Source organism: Prosopis cineraria, unplaced genomic scaffold (genome assembly GCF_029017545.1).
Source record: "Prosopis cineraria cultivar Desert tree isolate PC_DT_omini unplaced genomic scaffold, ASM2901754v1 PC10, whole genome shotgun sequence".
NCBI lineage: Eukaryota > Viridiplantae > Streptophyta > Magnoliopsida > Fabales > Fabaceae > Prosopis > Prosopis cineraria.
The window spans coordinates 7881691-7908316 of NW_026555341.1; the positions used below are offsets into that span (position 1 = coordinate 7881691).

Sequence of the window (26626 nt, forward strand, 5' to 3'; positions counted from 1 at the left end):
ACAACTGCTTTACCTCCTCACCGACCTCCTTCCTGCAAGTCCCACATGACATTGTTCCTTTCTCGACCATTTTCAGCCCCTTCAAAATACCCTCAAGATAAGGAAAATTAAAATAATAAAGGAAAATGACAACAAAGAAAACCTAATTTATTAAATCACTGTCATTTTCTGGGTTCCTTGATACCTTCCTTTTCCGCTATATAGATAGCGCCTCGATCCCCCTAGTTTCTCAGTCTCCGTCCTCTGCCTCCCCTCCCCCAGATCCCTATCCCCACCGCATTGCGCTTTTCTCTCTTCTTTCCCCCTAGTGGGCAGGGCAATGAGCTTCTGCTTCCTGCTCTGAATTCATTCCCATACAGTCTTGTTTCAAACCCAATTTCTCGTTCCTCTGTTTTTACTCGTACCTTCAAACACACCAGACTCTGTTTTATCTTCAATTATCATGACCCAGCTCGCAAAATTCATTCCCCTGTCTCCTTTTCTCCTTTTTCTATGCTTACCACTTGCTCTTGCCGCTCATGACTACGGCCAGGCTCTGAGCAAGAGCATTATCTTCTATGAAGCTCAGAGATCTGGCATTCTCCCCCACAGCCAGAGAGTGACATGGAGGGGTCATTCTGGTTTGCACGACGGCAAGGCAAGTGGGGTAAGTTTCAAACGGGTCCTTAAAACTGAATCAAATGGCTCATTAGCAATACTGCAATAGTATTCTGTAAACTTATTTTGAGATTAAATACATGTTGAGTTTATGGGGTTAATTTTTGCGGAAAATTGCAGGTAGATCTAGTTGGCGGGTACTATGATGCAGGGGACAATGTGAAGTTTGGTTTGCCCATGGCATTCACAGTTACAATGATGTCGTGGAGCGTGATAGAGTATGGCAAGCAAATGGCTGCAAACGGCGAGCTTGGCCATGCCATGGATGCTATAAAGTGGGGTACTGACTACTTCATCAAAGCCCACCCTGAACCTAATGTTCTCTACGGAGAGGTACCTTCCTACCTTCTTTTCCCATTTTCTCATCTTCAGCCACCGAATTCACTTATTGTGCTCATTGTAATTTCATAGTAACTTGTCGGTTTCAATAAGTTGAAGTTGAACCGCGAGGAATCTTTCTTACGCAGTTAAGAAGGTTAGTTGATCTGAATGTTTTGATATTATATAATTAGGTGGGAGACGGTAACAGTGACCATTACTGTTGGCAAAGACCGGAGGACATGACCACCGACCGGAGGGCCTACAAGATCGACTCCAGGAATCCCGGGTCGGATCTCGCCGGAGAATCAGCCGCCGCCATGGCCGCCGCATCCATTGTCTTCCGACGCTCGAATCCTTCTTACGCCGCCGAGCTGCTTCGCCATGCCTACCAGGTCCGTGCGTCACGCGCACTCCTTTTCATTAGCTTATATTGGAAAGTTTAAAAATAATGACTTATTTAATCAACCTTTAAACGAGAAGTCGCTGACTGATGTGAAACCCGTACGATGGCTCGAAGGACAGAGATAATGCGGTAATTAATGTAAAGTAAAACGCTAAAACGTGGCACGCGTGGGCTAGCATTAGCACTTAGCGGAACGGTTGGGAAGTTCCGAGTTTAAATAGGCAGTTACACTTTTCTAGTTCTTGTGTCAGAGTGGTCGCTGGAGTACGCAGTGCGTGGTAGAAGGGCATTTATGGTGAATCCACTTTGGCAGGGAAATAAAAAGGAAGAATTTAATTGGTACTAGCGGTTTCATCATGCATATAACGACCCGCACAAAAGACTGAAAGAATTGAGATTCACTTTTTTAATCATTAATTTTATTTAAAAATATTTTTTCAACTGCAGACATCTTCTGAAAATACAAATTGTGTGTTTGCCAAGCAGAACGATGAATAAATTTTACTCCGAAGAGTAGATTAATAGTCTTTAAACATCTATTTTTTTCATTTAAATAGGGCTTATTATATATATATATATATTGATACGGCTAATTATATTTTATATGAATATGATTGAAAGAGCAGAAGAACAGACCAAAAGGCGAAGGGACATGTTTTATCTTTTTTGTTTACTTCTTTTGTGGGGCCTAGGCGAAAATTACGGATCAAAGGGGGATTTAAGCCCGGTTAATACGACCCGGACTTTCTGAATCAGTGAATCGTGAAGCGCAGATCTAGGTTAGGATTGGGCCGGATCCTGACCGTACCCGTGAAAGAGATTCACAGAAAAAAGCCCACCTGGTTGGCACGTGCCAAAACTGTCGGCGCTTACCTTCTTAGGGTCTTGTTTTTTTTATGCACTTAGTATCTTTTTGTTGTTGTTATTCACTTGTAATACTCCTTACTTCTTAGTGTCTTCACTCGACTTGTCAGATGAGATCTCATATTACTTTTTTCGTCGGCAAGTAAAACTCTTTTTTTTTTTTTTGGGGGGGGGGGAAGAAAATTAAGAACAACTAAATTGGAGGTTCTTTGCCATTATCCTAGCGCAGTTCGAACTCTGTTCCCTGGAAACCTTTGCTGCTTTTATCAGCAATAACTATATAAATTTGGACTATACATCTATACTAAATAACTCTTGATGACATGTTAATCTAACAACTGCTGTGGTGTTGTTCAATTTCAGCTGTTTGACTTTGCGGACAAATACAGAGGCAAGTACGACAGCAGCATCAATGTGGCCCAAAAGTATTACCGATCTATCAGTGGCTACAACGTAAGTACTATAAGCTATCATCCTCAGTCCTGTTCCTTTCATTTGCAGCTTTTGTTGGCTGAACAAATATGTGTATATGTATGTGCAGGACGAATTACTGTGGGCTGCTGCATGGTTGTACCAAGCAAGTAACAAGAAGTATTACTTGGATTACCTCGGAAGAAATGGTGATTCCATGGGTGGAACTGGTTGGTCCATGAATGAATTTGGATGGGACGTCAAGTATGCTGGGGTTCAGACTCTAGTTGCCAAGGTAACCACTAACACTAATGCTTTTTCTCTCTGATCATTGTCATATATAAGTGAAAAGTAAAAACGTCAATTAATTCTTGTGCTTGTTGGCTGAAGTTCTTGATGCAAGGCAGAGCCGGTCATAATGCAGTAGTGTTTGAGAAATACCAACAGAAAGCAGAGAACTTCATGTGCTCATGCCTTGGAAAGGGCACTCGCAACATGCAGAAGACACCCGGTGGTCTGATTTTCCGGCAGAGATGGAACAACATGCAGTTTGTGACAAGCGCCTCCTTCTTAGCCACTGTTTACTCAGACTACCTGGCATCTTCCGGCAGATACTTGAGATGTCCTTCCGGCAATGTCCCTCCAACTCAGCTTCTGTCCCTGGCCAAATCTCAGGTTGACTACATTCTCGGAGACAACCCAAGAGGCACCAGTTACATGGTGGGCTATGGAACCACCTTCCCTCAAAGGGTTCACCACAGGGCCTCCTCCATTGTGTCCTTTAAGGTTAATCCTACATTTGTCACATGCCGTGGAGGTTATGCCACTTGGTTTAGCAGGAAAGCAAGCGACCCCAATCTGCTTGTTGGTGCACTTGTTGGTGGACCTGATGCTTATGACAACTTTGCTGATGAAAGAGATAATTATGAGCAAACAGAGCCTGCCACCTACAACAATGCTCCTCTCATTGGTATCCTAGCCCGTTTGAGTGCTGGCCATGGTTCCTATAACCAGCTACTTCCAGGTATTGCTGCTACTTTTGTAAGGCCTTTAATTTTTTCGGTTTCTGGATGTTTGGTAAGTATGTCATGCTCATGTACAATTTCTTCCTTGATTTGCAGTTGCTCTTCCAGCTCCTAAACCTGTCATCACCAAACCACAACCAGCTCCCAAACCTAAGGTCACTCCAGCTCCAGGTAATCTTGTTTTGGCCTTTTTTGCATTTTACATCTGTGATCATATTTTTTGCTCAATTTTCTCGAGTGAGATTAAAAGCTAACCTAGGAACTCCTCTTGCAGCTTCATCTTCAGGTCCAATTTCGATTCAACAGAAGATGACCACTTCATGGGTTGCCAGTGGAAGAACTTACTCCAGGTACTCAACTGTGGTGACCAACACAACTCCCAAAACTCTCAAGTCTCTCAACCTCTCGATATCCAAGCTTTATGGTCCAATCTGGGGCCTCACAAAGTCAGGTGATTCCTACACTTTCCCATCATGGCTCAACTCTCTATCAGCTGGTAAGAGCCTCGAGTTCGTCTACATTCATGCCGCTTCTGCAGCAGACGTCTCTGTTGCCAACTACATGCTGGCGTGAAAGACACCAACTTCTTCAAAGTGAGGCTGTTATAGCTTCTATGGTGTGGTGTAAGAATTGTGCAGCTATACGAAAAGTGCAGTGAGGAGGAGCTCTTCTCGTTTTCGCTTTCCTTTTCGGGCCAAGTTTTCGTCTTCACTTGTTTCTGTTGCATTCTACTAGGAAGCTAGAGCATATTATCTTTAGGTCAAATAAGATGTAAGGTCTGGAGAAGAAAGGAGTGAAGAGACAACAAGAAAAGTGCTCATCCTCTTTCTCCTCCATCTCACAGCTTATATAGAGTGAGCGATACAAGAAAAGAGACAGCGACAGAAGGGTGTTGAGAAGTGAAGAAAAGAACCGAACTTCTCAATATTTCAAGGCGCCATTACTTGTATTCTTAAACAGCTTTGTATTGTCTTTTTGGGTCGTGATGTTGTAAGCTTTGCAACATTTTTTTTACTTTTTATGAAAATAGTTTGTGCATTGCATTTTTACTGTTGTGCTTCGTTTGCATATTTATTTACAACGGAAATGTGTACTATACTCAGTCTTGTATTGTGCAAGCGATATCAAGTAGCATCAAATTGCGATGAAAGATTTATTGTTTCCAAGCAATCTCACGGGCAAATCAGAGACTTGCAAATTGCAATTCAAAACCTTCATAATCGGGATTTCATGAGTTGTTTAGAAATGCTCGCATCCAATAAATTCCATTGCTATAAGTTAAATATTTGGAATGCTGAATAATGGCTTTTCGTTATTAATCAATGACATGTGTTACAATAAATAATTAAAGCACTAAACCCTAGAATAGATAGGATCTGTACACTTATATAGGAAGATTAACATATATACAGATAAAGAATCAGTCTAGACTGAGTTGGGCTTATATTGTTTAATATTGGGCCTGAGTTTATTATTTTTAGCCTTTCTATGTTGGACCTGATTTGCGTTTGTCTCAACATTCCCCCTCAAACGAGACCTTGGAAATTTGACTAGGTCGAGTTTGCTTCTGAAAGACCAAAACTTGGAGTGTGTCAGAGCTTTAGTAAAAAGATCTGCAAGTTGCTCAGACTATGGGACGTATCGTACAAATAACTGGCGATTGAGGACTTGGTCATAGATGTAATGAACGTTTAACTTGATGTGTTTTGACCGAGTATGGAATATGAAGAGAACAAAGACTAATTTCTCTCGCAAGTGACTGGAACCAGGTGAGTTCAGTGGAAAAATCAGCAAGAGCCCGATACTCTGACTCAGCACTGGACCTGAAAACCACTCATTGTTTTCTAGCCGACCACGACACCAAAGAATCTCCAAGAAATACACAATGTCTACCCATGGAATGCCGATCATCTGGGCAAACAACAAAGTCAGCATCTAAGAAGCCTTGTAGGGTAATGAGATTGTGTGGTTTGATATGTAATGCAAGATCTGAAGTTCCTTTTAAGTACCTTAGGATGCGTTTCAACGCTTGCCACTAAACATCAGTAGGACAACTAAGAAACTGACTCAATTTGTTTATTGCAAATATAATATCTGGTCTGGTGTTGATTAAATACTACAATGCACTAATAATCTGCCTGTATTTCCTTAAGTCTGTAAGAGACATGCCATCTTCTTTAGAATAGTGTCTATTTACCACCATAGGAGTAGGAATAGGGGAAGAATGGAGCATACCAGCTTTCCTCAAAATTTCTTGAATGTAGCATTCTTGTTTTAAATATAAACCAGTGTCATCTTTGAACGCTTCAATGCCCAGAAAGTGATGTAAGTGACCAAGATCTTTAGGGTGTGTTTGGTTAGGAGGAGGGGAGCCCCTCCCCTCCCTTCCAAAGCCTCCCCTCCAAATTGAGGGGGAGCTCCCCTCCCCTCCCCTCCCTCCTCTCCCCTCACCTCCCTCCTCTCTCCTCATCTCCCCTTGAACCAAACAGGCCCTTAGAGCAAATAGGGAATTTAATTGTTTGACAAACAACTCTAGTATCTTAGATGAGTTTCCTGTCACTATAATATCATCTACATAAACCAATACAAACATATTGTTTGATTTATGTTGAAGAAAGAATAGTGAAGTGTCACATTTTAAATTAGTGAAACCCCATTAAATCAAGGTATTTCTTAGACGCTCAAACCAAGCTCGGGGCGCCTGCTTTAAACCATATAAGGCTTTCTTAAGTAGACAGACATGATTTAGAAACTTGGAATTAACAAAACCTTCTGGTTGCTTCATGAGAACATATTCATCTAGATATCCATTTAGGAAGGCATTATTGATATCCCAGTTGAAATTCACAGCAACAGTCAGTATGAATCTCAGAGTAGAAGCCTTTAGAATAGGACTAAATGTTTCATCAAAGTCAACACCTGGGCTTTGTTAAATTGGCAACTAACCGAGCTTTCCTTTTTATAAGAGACCCAACAGCATCAAACTTATTTTTAAAGATCCATTTGCAGTCAACCAAATTTCTCTGACCATGATAGGGAACAAGAACCCAAGTTTGATTCTTGACAAGAGCATTATACTCATCTAACATAGCTCTTCGCCATTTAGTGGATTTTAGAGCATCTCTCACATAAGTTGGTTCAATATCAGCATCACTTTCAGTCATTAACATGCTAATATAAGGTGTTTTAAGTTTTTGTATGCCTGCCCTACTTTGAGTGATCATTGGATGTCTGTTATCTAGAATGTTGATATCATTGACAGGGCTATGAATAAGGGATCCGTCAGCATAATGATGTTTAAGAGACTGTCTTTGTGAGCTTGAATTACTGTCAGGTGAAGAAGGAACAACTAATTGATTATCAGCAACTTCTTCAATGGCTTCAGGTAAAGATCTCTCACTACTTGAAATTGATGCTTGAGACAACTCTCCAGTAGAGAAAAAATCAGAATTCTTACTGCTCATTATTGTATCAGTGTGAGGACACTGTACTAGAACAGAAGAAGTTAAGGGTTGAAAGAAAACGCTGGGATGAACTTGTACTTCAGGTGAGATCCTTTTATTTATAAAACCTGTTTCAAAAGGATAATCAATTTCATTGAAGACCACATGTCGAGAAATTATCACCTTACCATTAGAGGTTAAGCACTTGTAACCTTTATGAGCATTACTATATCTTAGAAAAACACATCTTGCACTTTAGAATTGAAGTTTATGTTTGTTATAGGGTCTTAGACAAGGATAGCATGCAGAACCAAAAACCTTTAGACCCTCATAGCTAGGATATTTACGAAACAGCTTGAAATAGGGTGAAACACCACCTAGAACAGTAGAAGGTAGTCTGTTTATTAGCTCATTTGCGGTATGAATGGCCTTCCACCAATAATAAAGGGGCATCTTGGCTTGAGCTAGGAGAGTTAGGCCAATTTCAACAACATGTTGATGTTTTCATTCAGCTCTCCCATTTTGAGGAGAAGTGTGAGGACAAGAATGTCTGAAAACTATTTCAGATTCTTGTAAAAACTTGGAAAAACTTTTATATTCACCACCCCAATCGCTTTATATAGTCTTGATAGGAAGCTCAAATTGTTTTTCAACATATTGTTTGAACTGAATAAACATTTGTAAGGCCTTATCTTTAGTCTTTAGCGGGAATATCTAAGAGAATCGACTGAAATCATCCAAAAACAGAATATAGTAGCAAAAACCATTCATAGAAACAAGAGGTGAAGGACCCCACAAATCAATATGACTAAGTTCTAGTAGTTTAGTGGCGCGAGAGAGAGACAGCTTAAAAGACAAAGCATGTAATTTTCCAAATTTGCAAGGTTCATAAAACAAAGGATGATGAGCATCCTTGAAATTAACCTTCAAGTTATAATCATGAATGATTCTACTTAGTACTCTCTCATTTGGATGACCAAGCCTACAATGCCATAATTTTTTACTAGTACTAGAACTATTATCTGTTGCTGTAATAGCTTCTTCATCTGCATTCAGCAAGAAATGGTCCTCCTTGTTGTCTACTTTGTTACCAAGCACAGGAAACATTCCCTTAATTGGCTTCTCCCCTTGCAGTAGTACTTTCCCGGTTGCTTGCTCCTTCACAAACACACCAGATTTATTAAAAATGACATTAGCATCATTATCAGCAGCCATCTTGTAAATACTCAGTAAATTTTTATTAGCTTCAGGAGTATATAAAATGTTACGCAATTTAACTGAGGCATTGGGTTGATTTTGTAAAGTAGAGGAACCAGTTCGTTCTACTCCCATTTTCTGTCCATTACCAACAATAATGCAGACCTTACTAACAGGAATAGCTGGATTATCAATGCGACTAAGATCATTAGTCACATGACTTGTAACACCACTATCCAAAAGCCAAGCATCATCAGTGATAGTCTCAGGAGTAGCCCAATAAGCATTAAATTCAGAGTTAGGATTAGTGGAGCTGTTACCATGTTTACTGCTACCAGAACCCATAAATGACTTATCATATCGATAAAAGCAAGTCTTAACAGTATGGCCCCATTTCTCACAGAGTTGGCATTGAGGTTTATCATTATTTGCTCCATTACTTCTATAATTGTTATTGAATTTACCTCTTCCATGCTGACCACAGCCTCTACGGCGTCCACGCCAATGACCACATCCAAGAGAGGGATTCTCAGAGTAAGCATAGTTGGCAAAATTAGTTGAAATATTAAGTTGAGAAAACTGAGTCAACTGATCAAGATGACTCTCAAATGTTAGAAGAGTAGATTGAAAATCAATCCAAGTAATATCATCCGATTCCTTAGACAGCTAGACAACAATTGCATTATATTCACCATCAAGACCAGCTAACGTTTGAAGAATGAGATCTGGAAGAGGAATGGGATAGCCTACAATAGCGAGCCATTCAGACAGACTCTTCATTTTGTTTAAGTATTCCTCCATACGAGACGTACCCTTCCTAGTATGTTGAAGTTCAGCCCGAATCAACAATACTCGAGCCTTAGTTTTTGACCCAGCAAGCTGCTTAGCAGCATTCCACAAACCAGCAGATGAGGAAACTTGAGTCATCTGTGACGACACTTCTAACGTCATCGTGTTAAGAAGCCAGCCGAAAAGCAATGAATCAGCTGCAACCCAGTCTTTAAAGGCTAGATTGAGACGTGTCTCACCATTCTCAACAAGAAACTGTGGTGGACAGGGCTTCATACCAGTGAGAAAGCCATCGAGCTTATATCCCATTATGATAAGGAGAACATGAGTTTGCCAAATCATGTAGTTAGTCCTGTCCAACTTGACATAACAGATTTGGTTCAAGGATGTAGGAGCAGCAGTGTTCTTTGCCAAATTTACAGCATCAAGAAGTGAAGAATGCGAACCTGATGGTTGCTTGTTAACAGAACTAGTGGAAGGAGATTGTTCATCTGCAGACACCATAGCTGCCAGTTGAATCGCTCTGATACCAAGTTAAACATTTGGAATGCTGAATAATGGCTTCTCGTTATTAATCAATGACAAGTGTTACAATAAATAGTTGAGGCACTAAACCCTATAAAAGATAGGATCTGTACACATATATAGGAAGATTAACATATATACAGATAAAGAATCAGTCTAGACTAAGTTGGGCTTATATTATTTAATATTGAGCCTGGGTTTATTATTTCCAGCCTTTCTACGTTGGATCTGATCTGCATTTGTCTCAACACTATATGATTTCAATATATCGGGTGCAAATGAAGATTGGAGAATATATTTATGATATTATTGCTATTAATTAATACAGGGCAGAAAGCGCCCCTGGTTAAATTTACCATCCAATTCGAATGCAAGGCTTCATATCAAAGAAAAACGATCATCTTCGAAGTTCAAACCATTCCCAACGATCAATTTTCGTACATTTCCTGGACTAGCTAGATTTGTTTGAGCCCAATTTATCGATTATTGAGGCCCAAAATGGTTCGGGGGGCTTCCAGGGGCCGCCTCCAACGGTCAACGGTGAAAAGTGCGGTGTTGCAGAGATGAAGCTTCGAGATCCCGAAGTCAGATTCAGGCCCCTGATAATCTTTCGTTCGTTTATTATTTGTAAGTTTTATGTCTCTTTAGCTAGCTGCTTCGTTCAGATCTGACTGGACGAATTTTCGCACAGGCAAAACGGGAGTTTTTTGGTGAATTCACAGAGATGAGCAACCATTTGGATTTGGTGTCGCTATGCATGGAGGCCGCATGTGAGAGTAGAGAGAGCGTCGACAAATGGCGAAGGCAGAGGCGTAGGCTGGACCGCTTGCCCTCTCCTCTTGCCGATGCTCTGCTCCGCCGCCTCCTTAGTCGTCATCTCCTCTACCCTTCCCTCCTCGAGTATGCCCCTTTTCTCATCTTTTATTTATCTTCGAAGATCGATACATAAATACCCTCTGCATTGGATAGTTTATGTCAATGTGTTCTAACTTCTGGGCTTCCTTTACAATGTGAAATCGATGAAACGATAAACCTATTTACTTTGGTGCTTTCTATTCGACTTTAACTGGTAGTCCAGAAGAAATGAAGTAAATGTTCTAGATGAGATCTAATATGAGGAAATAACGGTTCGGCGTCAGGCTTTCTGTCGTATGAATATAACTACAACTTCTAACAAATGTATAATCTGCCTCGCCCTTTGATTGGTAAAACGAGATGAACGAGCAGAATTTTATTATGCTACAGGGTTGGAGATGTTCGTTTTCTTATTTCATCACTAGGTAATGCATATTTCGGGAAATAAAATTGAAACTGATTTCCAATCCAAAATTCCATTTTTCCTTTCCGTAGAGTTTTCAAACACTGTGCTGAAGAGATTGATGTCAGAGGTGAACCCTCCGTGGATGCGGAGTGGATAGCATATTTGGGTGCATTTCGCCAGTTGCGTTCCTTGAATGTTGGAGGTTGCCGTAGAATCACCAATTCAGCCCTATGGGCTATTACAGGTTTCGTTGATAGTTTTGTATTACAAATACGTTGAAGCTAATCTGGTCAAATGGTTAAGCAGTAGTTTGTAATAATGATATTGAACTAAAAAATTGCTCTGAACGATTGCTGAAATCATATTGGAAACATCTTTCAATATACTTATCTAATGGAGGAAAACTTTGTTAAAAGCCAATTGATTAGTGCAAAGGGGGTGAATGCTGCTCGACATGCATGACTGATCTTCCTAATGTTTTATTGGCTTTAGGAATGACCAGTCTACAGGAGTTGGATCTTTCAAGATGCTCGAAGGTCAATGATGCTGCTATTAAGCACATTCTTTCCTTAGCAAATTTGGAGAAGTTACACATTGCTCAAACAGGTGTGACAGCAGAAGGGGTCAAACTTCTTGCCTCCCTTAAGGCCCTGTCTGTTCTTGACTTGGGTGGATTACCTGTAAATGATGTGGCTTTAAATTCATTACAGGTAATTTTCTTTCAGTTTTGGATTGATCCAGAAAATGAGGCAGCATGAGCCATTGGCATGTATTTCTAAGATATTGATTTATTGCATTTTAACATGTACATCTAAGATACTGATTTATTGCATTTTAACATGTACATCTAAGATACTGATTTATTGCATTTTGATGGACCATGTGTTGATTCTGAACTCAGGATTTTCTGGACAAAATAGTTTGTTTTATGTTTTCTTGTCTTTCTTGCTTTGTTTTGTTCCATATTCCATTACAGGCTTGGGTCTTCTATTATACATTGCTTATTTTTCTTTGAACATGTATTGTTGTATGCTTTACCAGTTTCCACCAGCATTTATCATCAGTACTGCCAGTTCTCAAATTATAAATATAAGCAAAATCTTTCTATGTACTTTTTTAATCACCCTTCACTCTTTCTTTTTCAAACTATAGCAGGTGCTGAAAAAGCTACAATACCTGGACGTTTGGGGTAGTGAAATTTCAAATGAAGGTTCTGCTATTCTCAATATGTTCCCCAAGTTAAGCCATCTAAATCTTGCTATGACCGGTGTCACAAGATTGCCTAACTTATTGTCTCTTGAATGTTTGAACATGAGCAATTGTATTATTGAGTCAGTACTTCAAGATGGTAAAGCTCCTTTGGCAAAGCTTGTTCTTTCTGGCACTACGTTTCTAAATGAAGCCGATGCCTTGTTACATCTAAATACAAACTTCCTATCTTTTCTGGATATCTCAAATTCTTGCCTTCACAACTTCTTCTTCTTAAGTAAGATGGAAGTAATAGAGCATTTGAATCTCAGCTCATGCATGATTGGAGATGATTCAATTGAAATGGTTGCACTCATTGGTGGAAACTTGAAAAGTTTGAATCTCAACGGTACTAGAGTTAGCTCTGCTGGAGTGGGAATTTTGGCTGGACATGTTCCCAGTCTTGAGATTCTGTCATTATCTGAGACCCCAATAGATGATGCTGCCCTCTCATATATTGCCATGATGCCTTCATTAAAGGTTGTGGACCTGAGCCATACAATTATAAAAGGTATAATCCATTTGCTGTATTTGCTCATGTTTGGGTTCATGATTTGTGATATACGCGGTGGCTGAAATAATTATCTTGTCCAGTTGCATCAAGCTAATATATAGCCTGATATCTGTAGCCATATGTGGTGCTGTGCTTACAAACTTGTCAAGTTCTCAGGTAGATCTGCTGGAAGTGTTTACTGGGAACATTTTTGTTTATCCTAAGCATTGACCCAGTCTGAGGATTTATTTTATCCTCCATCTTTCTTGTTATGGCTATTTTGTTCCCTTTATTTCAGCCACTTTAAATTTGGAGGAACAATTTTTTGTTAGGTTGAATAACCCCTGAAAGTCTGATGTTTTCTCTTCAATAGTGATTTGACAGTAGTGCCGTATATCTTCTTGCTCAAGGTCTTCTCGTTACTAGATTTTTAAGATTCATTTTTTGGCTTTGGACTCAGGTTTTGTACAGCAGGAAGAGACTCAACTAGATGCTCCTCTCTCTCTAGCAGCCCTGCAGAATCTTAAACAATTGGAAAGGTTGAATTTGGAGCATACTCTTGTTAGCGATAGAGCTTTATGCCCTCTGTCAAGCTTCCAAGAGCTGAGATACATCTCTCTGAAAAGCACTTCACTGGCTGACATTTCGCTTGATTATTTGTCAACAATTCCTAGACTGACAAGTCTTAGCATATGTGATGCCATATTGACAAATTATGGACTAGAAACTTTTAAACCCCCAGCGACTTTAAAATCGATGGACCTCACTGGTTGTTGGCTCTTGATGAGAGACTCTATCTTATCATTTTCTAGAATTCATCCTCAAATTGAAGTAAGACATGAACAACTTAGTACTGGAATCCCTGATGACCGAAACAGGCCTAATCGGCCTACTTCCTCTCGATTGACTTTAAGGCCAGTACAAGGGGTGAAGAAGAAAGAAATCATGGCTGTGTCTCCGAGTTTTATAGGTAATTTTGTTCAGATATCTTAAGGTGAAACCATAGGGAGCCATATCTAATTCCTATTTTCATTTGTTCTGAAGTAGATCAAAGATTGAAGTATACGAGAGACGAGTTACTTGCATTGCAGTCCATGTCCTTGGTCGTTGCATCTGATAACGAGAGGGACACTGCAGTGTCTGAGAAGTGAATAGATTGAGGTGGGCTAATTTTCTTCTGGACAGCTATCAATGTACGTGTGGCCTGAATACTTTTTTGTTTTCTCTGTAAGCATGTCAGCAGCGTTTGTAAACCGGTTCAAATTATTTTTTTCTTACTCATCTTAAAATGAGCGCTATTAGTGCCGCTGCGTAAGCTTGCCTCTCAAGTCTTGATGAACAGATATGGGGTTATAGATTATATCCATTGATGTTAATATAAATTTTAAATTTCTCTTCCTAAAATCTAGCAATTTATTGACAAGGAATTATAGATTATTTGCTTTCGACATTGAGATGGATATTCCAAATTTACAAGGTTTCTAACAACGGCAGTTTGGTTGTCAACAGTACAAAGCAGTACATCATTTTTGCCCTTGGGATTACTTGCTTGGAAGCAATCAGACAAGCAATTCAATTCAATTGCTTGTAGATTAAGTTTTGATCTTGAATCCCGTCTCATTTTCGTCCGTCATTCGTTTTTTCAGAGTTTTCCAATATAGGCTTCCGTAATCTGAGGAGATGAAACAACCCCAAGCCGAATGACATCTACTAATGCTATGGTGCTTAAGTAAACAAATAACAATGGGACCCAAGTCCTTTCAGTTTCTTTTCATGTTTTTAATTTTAATGTAATTTTATTATAAAATTATCTATATTTATCATCAATTGCGTCAGTTTATTTTACTTCTCAAAACGATGTTTAATTTAAAAGTTTATAAAAATACCAAAGCCGGGAAGTTTCACGTAAAAATAGTAATCAACACTAGATGACATTACTGGCGTGAGGGTCAAGTCTATAGCTTATAGCCTTGTACATTCAAATACTTTCAAACTTTTGTCATAATTATTTTCCCAATAGTCCAAAAAAAAAAAGTTTACAAGAAAACAAAGATATTTTTGAAAGAGGATATAAGGAGAGTATATTTTTAATCATCCTTTTATAAATACAGAAGATCCAATTGAGAAGGGAAGTATCTCAATCTAAGGTGTTAAAGCAACTCTCGAGAGAGCGATAGTCTCGAAGCCTCCGAGCTATAACATGCCGGCAATGATCCTTCTTAAAAGCATAATTGCTGAAATTGAAAAGTCCCAGTAGAGAATTTTTGCAGAGAGAATGAACAGTGAGAAAGTTGGATCCTGTCTAACGGAGAGATGTGAAAAAAAAAAAACAAAAACAAAAACGAAGGTGGTCTCAGTATCACGGTTAAATGCTAATAGAATGAAGCTTTTGTCGCGAAGCATTTTTGGAATCTAATTCACAACCAAAATGCTTTCTAGGTGACTAATGGGATTTGAGTTTAGTAGAAATTAGTTCTTTGCAACATGATGAATAATATTCAAATACCTGCCGGAAGAAATTTTGGTATTTAGTGTCAAACTATATCTCAAATAATACCCTTAATAAGAGGATACCTATGCATAATTAAAAAAAAAAAATGCTTTTGAGGTGAAGCGGTGATGTTCTTGAGGCGCCACTATAGATGTGGTACGGAGGTTGTGCAGAAGATTAAGCAGAAGGCAGAAGCTTCACTAACTCACAGGAGCATTGTAGAGGTGTGGAATAATTTTAAAAATGGAATTGGTAAAAGAGTGAGCGATCGTCTGAACTCTGAATAAGTTTTAACAGGCATGGTTCATAAGGGGGATGGGATATAAGAAAGCTATTACTGCTGGTGCCAAGCAAAGCTATCAACTTGATTCTCACACTCTTTGTAGGCCCGCTTCATCAAATAGTCAAAGGCAGTGACGAGTTTTACTGGAGGTGCTTGGCTGGTGGTGGATTTCCCTTTAAATCAGCATATAGCTATTTAAGTTCTAACCTCAAGGTCGAGAATGACTTGTTATGGAGCAGGATATGGTATTTGTCCTGTCCCGGAGAAGATTAGAGCGTTAGTGAGGCTTGCTGCTGCTCATGATAGAGCATATATTATGGAGCTCAGAACAAGAAGGCTAGATGAACCTAGCCTTGTGCCAATTCGGTTGCACAGAAGAGGAGTATACCTTGCATCTAATTCGAGATTGGAACTTAAGTAGTCGGTCAAGCCTTCTCTTAGGAATAGATTTTTTAAAATGCCACTCCATGAGTGGATTTCTTGGAACCATAGAAGGGAGAGTTCTGTACGGTTTCGTCTGCCGGAATCGGTAGACCTCCAGATGATCGTTTTTGTTTGGGGGAGGAGACGAAGATAATGAGCAAGACATTGCAAATGATTGTGTTTTTAACACTAATGCTGATCTGAAGCTGAATATCGACTTCAAATGCTTAGCTCCAATATGCCAGTATGGGATAAATGGGTACCAATGGAGTCAAAATTGTTGATGAGCTCAGTTAAAACCCAAGGACCAGCATCATGTGGAGGCGTGGTTAGAGGAAGTGATGGGAATAGATCCTGGGTTTTAACAAGTGTGGAATGTTTAACTTTGGCCATCGCAGAGAGATCAAGATTTCTCAAAGGTCCGCACCTTAGTAGGAGCCTAGGATGGATGAATATTCAAGTTTTCTTTAGCTCTGCTAGTTGCTAAAACCATAACCTTGGTCACTAAAGATGCGCATACAGAGCACCCCTTTCAGGACATCGTTGTGAGGACGAAGACGCTGCTACTGCAAACAGACTAGAATGTTTAGGTCAACTTAATGTTCAGAGGGGAAGATGAATGTGTTCTGCGTGAATAACCTTGCCCAACTAGGCCATCTACCCTCCGAAGATTGGAATCTCTTATGGCAACCTCCTTTAAGCTGTTTGTGTTATTTGGCAAAAAGCATAAGAGGGGAAGACTCCTTAAAAACAATGATAATAACAACAGCAGAGAGAGGACAACGTGAGCAGCAAAAAGGAGGTGCCTGGTGAAGTTACGTCCTACAAATATGTGCTCAGGGTGCTATTAATTTGGATACGTCATGATGTCGTAACGAATAGACATAGGTTTCAGTAAAATTGAAGCTATCCCCACATTTTTTTTTTGGAAGTTTAAGAATACATGCACGGCGCGCATAACTTATTTATATGGATAAAAATATATAGAGTCAGCACGAGGAAATAATACTATGAAGATACTGACTAGTAAGTATATATCAAGTCTCCAATCAAATTGCAGACAACAAATAATCTGAGTCTTGCCATGAGCTTAGGAACTGGGTTTACTTCCATTTTTGTACATGTTATCAATGGCATTCTGCACATAAAAGGAAATTTCTGTCAGTACTCTCAACTTCAAGACCAACAGATTCTCGTACTATTATTTTTACAAATGGATATACAAATGAATATGTGTTTACGGTGTATCTTTCATCTAATACGGTAATTACCTAGAGCTTAACTGCACAATCCCTAAATGTCAGGTTAGCCTCCCTGATTGTACGTGCATTTAAGTGTATCAATAAGCTTACCTGCTATTTAAGCCTGTAGCAGATGCACAATCCTGACTTTTTATTTGTTCATCCGTGAGCGTGTTTGTATTAGAGTACCATCAATTTCTTCCTCATAATGGCACATACAACTGTGATAGTGTAATGCCCCTATTATATCTTACTCTCTCAAATATTCAATTAAAACAGAAACTATTCCAAGTGCCGGTAGGTTACTGTATATTACTGATACGTAAGGCTGCAGCAGCAACATAGCTGCATACATCACAAGCGTTTCCTTCCATAACAAGGCAACACACAATATACGAACATGATGGTGTGGTCAAACTACCTAGTCTAGCTCATTACTACTCTTGTTTATACTTTGCTTGGTGGCATGTCTCAAACTTAGAGAAGGGTAAAGGGAGAAATTTCCAATTCATGGAGTAAAACTTCAAAGAGAAATCCTGAAAACAGTAGAGGTTCTACCTGGTAGTATTTGAGCATCTGGGGCCTCTTCTTCTTAAAAGTTGGAGTGATAAGGTCCCGTTCCATGTCAAATGGCACAGGATCAAGATGAACTGCTCTTATAAACTCAAAACCCTTCAACTGCCAAACAACATATTCAGGATCCAAGAAAGTTTTTAGGCGCTTGTGCGTGTGCTACATGATAATTGATTTTTTTTTAAAATATTAAATAACTTAACCAACCTTCTTTTCTTTGGCAATCTTCGCGAGCTCTTCAAGCATGAAACTTTTTGCCCTAGAATCTTCACACAGAGAATTGAAGTCCTTGGTTATACCATTTCCTTCTGCCCAACCTTCAAGTGCTTCTTTCTTAGGGTTAACAATTGCAACAAGGAAGGACTCAAAGCTGTTTCCATAGACCCATATCTGAAACAGGAATAGGAGAAAATATATTAACACGGAAAAAGAATGTTTTCAGCTCATTAAAGGAACCTGAATCTTGAAACTTGAATTATTATTATTGCACTAGACTAAACCTCATGATATCGTTTTCTATACCAACTAGAGTGGACTCCATGCATTTGAACAAAACCCAAGATGAGCATAACTGATTAAGGCTTATAATCAGTGCGATATTGATTGACATTATATATTGATTGATTGATGATTGATATTGATTGACATTGATAACACAAATAATAGTACCAACGTTTCCCCCAAAAAAAATAAAAAATAAAAGAAACAATAGCACCAACAAGTACTGAAGAATAATTGTAAATATGGCTGATGGTCAACTTGAGATGGAGAATCTGACACTAACTCATAATTAGTCAGTCATAGTAATGCAGCTGCATACAGGACACATGGCTGATAGGGTATTATTACTGTGATCAAAATTTCTAATTTTAAATGTAGAAGAATACATGAATAATAGTTCAAACAAGAAACAGCCAAATAATTTAAATGTTTGGGCACAGAAGGAAAATATCACGCCTCTATGAAGCAGCAAACAGATTGAGACTCAGTTTGCTGCTTGCATCCAGTTAAATCAAAAGACAGTCTCAGAAGCCTTGAGAGGCATAACTCTATCAAGGATAACTGAGCAAATGTAGGTCCCCCCCCCTCTTTTTCTCTCTTTTGGCTAATACGGACCACATGCGGTTTGAGTAACAATAATTTCTATAACTTTTCCCCACTTGCATGAACAGAATATCACCTATATGCTCCCTACAGTCCTTATTGTAGGACAATTTCAACAGTTTCATGCATTTTAAGAAAATTTAGTTCTTTTCTTGATATTATAAAAAAATAAAATGTGCTTTCATTTTTACCTTTGATTTTAAATAATAATATAGTTGTATTAAATACCTTCACCTTAATCAAAAAAGGACAAAATTGAAAAAAGTGGTTTAATTAATACAAATAGGAATGGAGGGAGTATTTTATTAGCCATTTTTAGGGGAAAAAAACTATGACATACTAGAGCTCCAAAGCCATCAAATTCAGGACTTACAGATTCAACAGCAGAAACTTGACTATAAATGTTCTCCAAGTTTTCAACAGCAACATATTCTCCTTGTGAAAGCTTGAATATATTCTTCTTCCGGTCAATAATTTTCAAGCTTCCATCAGGTTGCCATTCTCCAATATCCCCTGTTGAAAGATTATTTATGAACCAAATCAACAAAGTACGCTATTTGATAATGAGTATTTGCACATCAATTCTGGAAACCATGCAAAAAACTAACCCGTATGGAACCATCCATCAATCAACACCTCATTTGTGAGGTCTTCACGTTTGTGGTACCCTGAAAACAAGGTTTTTCCCCTAAGACATATTTCTCCTCTTGGTGTGCTTGCTAAGGCATTGTATCCCATTTCAGGGACAGATTGTAGACACACATCTATATTTGGCACAGGAGGGCCCACCGTACCAAGCATTGCATGTTCATTTGGTAACGAGACAAAGGATCCTCCACAGGTTTCAGTCAAACCTGTTTTCATAGTAACAAACACTCTGAGGTCCATATTCAGTATGATACAAAGGTTCAAAACATTTGTTTTTAAAAGGCCCAAAAGTGCATATTCTAATAGCATCATAGGAAGATCCAGTGCAAAACAATTTCCATACAAAAGTAACACAAGTCGTTTGGACATGCAAAGAGAAGTGGCAAAGCCATAAACAAACTTCAATATGGGAGGAGGGAGGTTATCGTTATTAAGCAGTACTAACATCATCCATGTATAGATATTTTAAACTTTTTAAAAAATATATTAATTGTAATGTATATTTATAACTTATATGCTCCTGCAATATTCTTATCCAAAATAAAGCCATAATCATCTACAGGTTCTATATAGCTTTATTTTTCACTGTAGGACAGATAACAAGTAAATAGACAATAGTCACAAAAATGTCATCGTTGACCAAATTGTCAAAGCTAGTCAAGCTTCAGAAACTTTTTATAAATATACACCACCATCATGATCATTATAGTGTGAAAGGTAATGTTCAAAATTTTAACACGATACCATATCCTTGTATGACATGTGCACAAGACACCACCCGGAGGAAAGTTTCTACATGCACAGATAGAGGTGCTCCTCCAGAGAGAATAAGACGTACATTGCCCCCCAAACCCTGCTTTACCTGATTAGGTTTCAAGAACTTATTAGTTGAAAAGATATCGCAATGTGGTAACAGTTACTCTCAATAACTGCATGGGGATTCCAATGTATAATTTCTGCTACCTTATCAAACACAAATTTGTCAAAAAGTGGAGCTGCATCCCCATGCTTTAGACCTTTCTTCAAGTTATTCAACTTGCTGCAGCCAAGTTTCAGAATAAATTAACAATAGAATGATGCAATTTCTACCAAGGAATCACAAATAATCAGATAATACTAACCCAAACTTTATTGTGAAAGAGAATAAACCTAGTCTAGATGAAATTTGTGTGTAGAAAAACTTCTTATTTCAATAATGGTGAGCCTATGAGACCATGACACTTAAGAATCAAGTAAAATGTCACAAGAAGGTATATCACTTACTACGAGTATGCAAAATTAAACAATGCCTGCTTTAAGAAGCCTCCCGCAGAAATCTTCTGTGTCAAGCCTGTGCATCAAATGAAGATTGAGATTCTATAAATAATCAATGCAGCTGTTTTGCCCTTAAACTAAAGCATTCTTTTTACCACCTACATGATAAGGTGTTGCAATTACCTGAGTGTATTCTCTCAAGCACACGAGGAACAGCGCAAAAAATAGATGGTTTTAACTCCCCAATGTCTTCAATTAATAGTTTGGGATCCTGCAGCAATTGCATTGATGATAGTTATATGTAATATATTGAGCCTTCATTCATTAAGGAGAGATAACTGCTACTTACCCCACGCCAGAAACCTATTGAGGCACTATGCCATATAAATAGCTCCTCAATGACCCTATCAAAGATATGTGCAAGAGGAAGATATGAAATGTATACATCCTTCTCAGTCAACTGCAAAGCAGAAAAAATGAGGGAGTTGGAAAAGAAAATGAAATGATAAATGAAACCTGAAAATCACAGTACCAAAACTGAACAAATATCCCCTGAACATTCAAATTGGATAACCCAATGATGAAACATCAACGGAAAGAAGTTACATTTCAGGATTTCTTTGTATATCCAAGAGAAGTTTGAGAAGAAAATTACTTACTCGTTCATTTACCCTCTCTAACACTCGCTTGACCCCAGCTAAGAAAGTAAGAATGCTCTCATGGGATATTAACACTCCCTTGGGTTCACCTGTTGTTCCACTGGTATACATTATTGTACAGATGTCGCTTCTTTTTTTCACAGGAAGATCAAAACTCTGACCATGACCCTGCAAGAAAACATGAATTAGGATTGGAAACCACAAAATATCCACATGAAACCAGAGACGGAGACATAATTTCCCACTGCTCAAGAATTACAAGTCAAATGAACACCCCACCAGTTTCATATTTAACACAAGAATCATATTTCATGTCAGAGTAGCCAACAGTACCAAAATTATAAGTCAAATGAAAAACCCACCAGTTGCAGAAATTCAGCCCATGAATATATTGCCGATCCAAACTGTTCAACTTCCTGCTTTTGTTGAGTTGTAACCTTTCCAAAGCTCACAAGTGCTAAACAAAGAAATAGAGGTGATTGCATGCTTATTTCAAAAATATCAAATAACTAAGAATTCAAGAAACTAAAGAGACTTACTCCTAAGATACTTTGCTGCTGTCGGAAAGGTCTTCAATAACTGTTTTTTTTTTGGAAAAAAAGAATTATAAGGGCTGAATCTCCATGATAAATAGAAAAACACTAGTTCTAATCCTTGCCAAAAATAAACAAACAAACAAACAAAGTTATAGCATGGATGAATATAATAGGCGAACCTCAGGAATCTTCTTTTCTTCTACAAATGTAATTGAGAGCTCTGCATGGCATATAATAAACTCTATAGCCCCAGCACCTAGGTCATACAAATGACGAGTGTTAAAACCATAATAATTAGGATGGCATGTATTCATAAGATCCTATGAAACTTCAGTTGTAACAGTGTCAATAAACTAAAATAAAATGTGCAGGAAAACCATCACCATGGTCTAGAAGCATCATAATGACATGCACATACCTAAGGTATCATACAAAGGAACACAATAAAGTCCATGAGCATTCAAGGCCTGCATTCATTTTGCAGAGCAAGTCAGAGACTCCAAAATCAATGGAACTTTGCCCAAAATTTCTTCTTAAAAAATAAAATCAACTGGACAAAAGGTGCTAATGAAGAATCATATCTAATGGTCTTGGCAAGATGGCCAAAAATTCCTGCCACACAAACATAGCACTAGATAGTAGCAGTAGAACTTTCTTTGCAACACATACATTCCATAGAAGGAAGATATCAATATCAATAAAAATAATATAAACTCTACAAAGCTACATTATCCATAAGCCATGAACAATGGTCATCTTAGACTCCATGCAAAGCACAAGGCACACAATCTAGTTTTAATATAAAACTGGCTAATTTTCCCTCTTTTTCAAGAAGGATCAAAGACAGCTAAGAACACCTACACACACAAGAAGACATTAAAATGGGAATAATGATAAATGTACAACAAAAATATGCATACATAAATCAACATTAAATACAGTAGAACCCTACAAAGAACAGAATAAGAAAAAAAATAGGTAGAAAGGAGGTAACAAATAAGGAAAGAAATTCGAAATAAAACATACCTCCATGCTTATAATCCACTCTGGGCAATTGGCACCATAAATACCACATTTTACACCCTGCAATATATAAATTTATGTTTAAATATTAGAAATGGCTGTCGGTATTAGGCCTGCAAAAATAAAATACCAAAACCATGCATAAGACAAGGAAGACTACTTATGCAAGCTAAAACAGTAGTCCCATAAAAGTGCCAAGTATTAGAACTCAAGAACCCATGCTGTAATACAAGGCCTCTGATAGAAGACCACTGTTAGTGTACTCTAGGCATAGAAAGTCCCCAAGATTTGAGTCAGATTCTGTGGATAAGGAAGTCTACAGCCTAAAAACAGGAAAGGAAGTTATTCCACATGTGGACTTTATTCAGATTCTGTGGATAAGGAAGTTATACACGTGGAATAACTTCTTTATCCACAGAATCTGACTAAAGTCCACATGTGGAATAACTTCCTTTTCTGTTTTTAGGCTTTTATTTTGTTATTAGTAGTTATTATAAGACCAACCATATTATATAGTAGTGAATGTTGGGCTTTAAAGAGACAACAAGAGTAAAAAATTGGAATAGCAGAGATAAAGATGTTGAGGTAAATGTATGGGCATACACAAAAAAATAAATTCTGTAATGAACACATATAAGAAAAAGTGGGTGTGGCATCTATTAAGGAAGTGGTAGAAAATCATTTGAGATAATTTGAATAGTATAGAGAAGGCTGTAGGAGGCACCAGTTAGGGGAGTAAAATAGATAATCTCGAGTCCTGTAAAAAGGAGTAGAGGAAAATCAAAGAGAACATTCAAGGAAGCTGTTGAACAAGATCTTTTAGTTAACAATATACCCATATACTTTGTTGTTGACAGGTCATAATGACATCGTGCAATCTATGTAACCTACCTTACCTAATGGGACAAGACTTATTGTTGTTCTTGTTATATACTGTATTGTCCTACCTTTAATGTGTGGTCAATCTTTTAATTGGGTGATGTGCTGTCAAATAAACCTTCTATGTAACGGATGTGTGTCTTTCATATATGTAAGAACTTTCAATTTATGGAATCAGTTATACTTGGAGATTCTCCCTAACAGCTTTAATAAAGGTGAAGTCAGATACTTGCTTCACTGTTTAATGAATATTAATCCCTTACTCTTTGCGGTTTCGCTCATTGCCTTCTTGAGACTTAACAGCCTCATTGTCAAGCTCTTCATACAGGTAGCAGCATTATCAGGTCAAGACATACATTACCAAAAAAAGAAAAAAAAAAGAATACCGGGTTTAAAATTGTCTTCAATTTGAAAGCATGCACAGAATGTTGCCATTCTTACAACAGTAAGGTGCCATAATAATTCATAAAAGTTTTTTTAACATACATAGAAATTACAAGACAAAACTCCAAATATATACTGAGATTCCTAGGACAGGATTTACAGGATTTCAGCTTTAAACAACCGAAAGTAATTTTTGTTACAGTTCGCGGTAAAAAGGACATATAGAAGACTCACTTGCTCATGACCACAACTGCGGATGGAATTTCCAACCTTCATCACCAAGTCATATACTTCTTCATAACTTTGCCACATGTACTTACCAGGCTATAAAAGGTCAACGAGAAATGAGCAAATAAGTGCTGTCAGACGGGATCACACGATGGCTGTGTGAAACTTGCAGAGCACTAATTAATCTCGGCAATGAAAGGGAGTTTACCTTCCCATCTATGATTTCCCGGCGACCAAGCATTGGTTGTTTGGGATGTTTCTCAACAGACATGCTGTAGAAGGACGAAACAATCAGAACTAAAATGATAAATCTTTTATCAGGTAGGCTAACACATATCCCGGAGAATTTATCAAGTGATATCAAACCATACATCTAAGATATAAATTTCATCTTTCAAGTACCAGTTATAGACTATAGCTTCTGAAATAACAAAAATATAATATGAGAACGAGGACTAGATATCTGCTTGGCATAAACTACTCTCCAGGACATTATGGAGAAATAAAGCCCACTTCTTCCTGCTCTACAGCTTTGCTAAGAGTAAATCATAGATAACATTAAAGGAACCATAAGAACCCATAAAGACGAAAATTCTCTCTCCTATGTCTCACATTTGCCAGAATAATTAAAAGAATAAGCAGAAAACCTCACCGGAAAATGTCCCAGCAATTATCAAGACCCTCGATCGAAGGTGGAAATCCATCCTTAGCAAAGAGGCTACGGTACACAGGCCCCATAGATGGCCTCCCATCTGTCGCTTCCTTTGCTTTCTCCACCTCAACGATATATCTCTCCTGCGCCATACCACAAGATTACGATCTCAATCTCTCTGCTCTCTGCTGCTGCTGCTGCTGCTGCTAATAAATTGAAATAGAAACGGCTGAGAGATAAATTAAGTCTCATATGCAAGGAAGTGGTTGAGGTAGGCCGGATGGGAGCTTCGGAAGATATCAATATTTGACTTTTGGAATTTTGCGTATATTTTACGAGGTGAACGACGGTCTTGAGTTGAGCTGCAGCAAAGAGTACGGCGAAGCTTCGTAAGGGATTTTAACGGAAAGGAGAGGTTTAACGTTACTTATTTGATTGGAGAGAAAAAATAATTATATATAAATAATTTTATTTTTATTTTATTAATATTAAGATATTTTTAAAGTTATAAAAAATAATATATTAGTTATGGTATGAAAAATTTTATCTTTCCTTCTTTGGTCCTCCCAATTTAAAGAAAAAAATTGGAGAGGACAGTAAATTTTAAAAAACTTCTCTTCTTTTTCTCTTTAATTTTTAAACCACGCAAGGGGAGAGTACCTTTTTTTCAACCAAACATCCGTTATAATTTTGAATTGAATTGGTCAACAATTTTTTTTTTTTTACTTCAGTTCTAATCTTTTCTTCCTTATCCACCTGGCCATTTTACGTTCCCATTGATATCGTTAACAATATCATTTTATCACATAACAGCACTGCTAAGGATTAGTTCGTTAATGATGAGCTAATGTCGATGCTTAGGATAGTTGTTGCAGTGATTTGAGTTCATTTTCGAGGATGACACACTGCTGCAGCATAAAACCTCAATTTCAAAACAGTTGTATATAATCTCATCACTTTTAAAAGTGACGTTTGAAGATAATTTTTTTAATATTTAATTTCTCTTTTGAAATCCCTTATCATTAATTAACTTTATTATGTTATATTATTAATAAAGTTTGTTATATTAAATTAATGAAATAGATATGGCACATGACATAAAAAAATATTTTTATTAATTTTTAATACAATTTAAGGATTGACAAAACTATAATTCTTAGTTTTAATAGTCTTATTTTTCTTTTAAGGTGAGGGGCTTTATTTTCATTACCAACCGTCAATACAATTTAAAAAAATTATAATTATATTACTTGTTATCAATTAAAGTAGACTTTCATATTAAACTATCAATCATTAATAAAAAAAACATCCATAAAACTAACACAAAAAGTAAATATTTTAAAAAAATATATTTTTAATACATTTATTATTTGTTTACATAAAATACCATGTAAGTTTCTTTGTAGCTTTTTTTTTTTAACTCTGTTAACAGCATGACAAAATAATCAATAGTTCAAAGTTTTGGAAAAGAAAATAAAATATAAGGGGGGGTTAGTTTTAAGGAAAAATGACAATAAAGTCTCTCAAATTATATAAAGAAATAAATGTCATTTTTACCCGTCAATTGTATGCAAAAGGTCAAAAATGACTTTAAACTTAACTGTGAGTCAT

The 26626-nt window shown here is 37.6% G+C and overlaps 3 protein-coding genes across 6 annotated transcripts; 2 read left to right on the plus strand and 1 right to left on the minus strand.

The window, feature by feature from the left end:
- Positions 1 to 221: 221 nt before the first annotated feature.
- Positions 222 to 4730, plus strand: LOC129322884 (endoglucanase 6). The gene is made up of 8 exons (XM_054969332.1): positions 222 to 646; positions 778 to 990; positions 1170 to 1370; positions 2609 to 2698; positions 2787 to 2951; positions 3047 to 3680; positions 3778 to 3852; positions 3956 to 4730. Exons 1-8 carry the CDS (start codon positions 443 to 445, stop codon positions 4252 to 4254), a joined length of 1881 nt encoding a protein of 626 aa, XP_054825307.1. The 5' UTR covers positions 222 to 442; the 3' UTR covers positions 4255 to 4730.
- Positions 4731 to 9966: 5236 nt separating this feature from the next.
- On the plus strand, positions 9967 to 14041 carry LOC129284655 (uncharacterized). 4 transcript variants are annotated; one of them, XM_054920187.1, is made up of 7 exons: positions 9967 to 10219; positions 10327 to 10535; positions 10986 to 11140; positions 11389 to 11606; positions 12049 to 12655; positions 13098 to 13607; positions 13685 to 14041. In XM_054920187.1, exons 1-7 carry the CDS (start codon positions 10199 to 10201, stop codon positions 13786 to 13788), a joined length of 1824 nt encoding a protein of 607 aa, XP_054776162.1. In that variant the 5' UTR covers positions 9967 to 10198; the 3' UTR covers positions 13789 to 14041. The 4 variants fall into 4 exon arrangements, with proteins under 4 accessions (XP_054776162.1, XP_054776164.1, XP_054776163.1 ...); XM_054920189.1 differs by having other exon boundaries at positions 9968 to 10262; XM_054920188.1 differs by having other exon boundaries at positions 9969 to 10219; positions 12052 to 12655.
- Positions 14042 to 16703: 2662 nt separating this feature from the next.
- Positions 16704 to 25390, minus strand: LOC129322165 (long chain acyl-CoA synthetase 4). Its single transcript, XM_054968265.1, has 19 exons — positions 25016 to 25390; positions 24572 to 24635; positions 24370 to 24459; positions 22876 to 22932; positions 22268 to 22316; positions 22029 to 22105; positions 21853 to 21892; positions 21676 to 21770; positions 21314 to 21481; positions 21004 to 21114; positions 20838 to 20925; positions 20664 to 20730; positions 20364 to 20439; positions 20145 to 20262; positions 19361 to 19606; positions 19126 to 19265; positions 17856 to 18038; positions 17634 to 17753; positions 16704 to 16972 (listed from the first exon to the last, which is right to left on the minus strand). The coding sequence occupies exons 1-19, from the start codon at positions 25165 to 25167 to the stop codon at positions 16925 to 16927; spliced, it is 1989 nt and encodes a 662-aa protein (XP_054824240.1). The 5' UTR covers positions 25168 to 25390; the 3' UTR covers positions 16704 to 16924.
- Positions 25391 to 26626: the final 1236 nt, after the last annotated feature.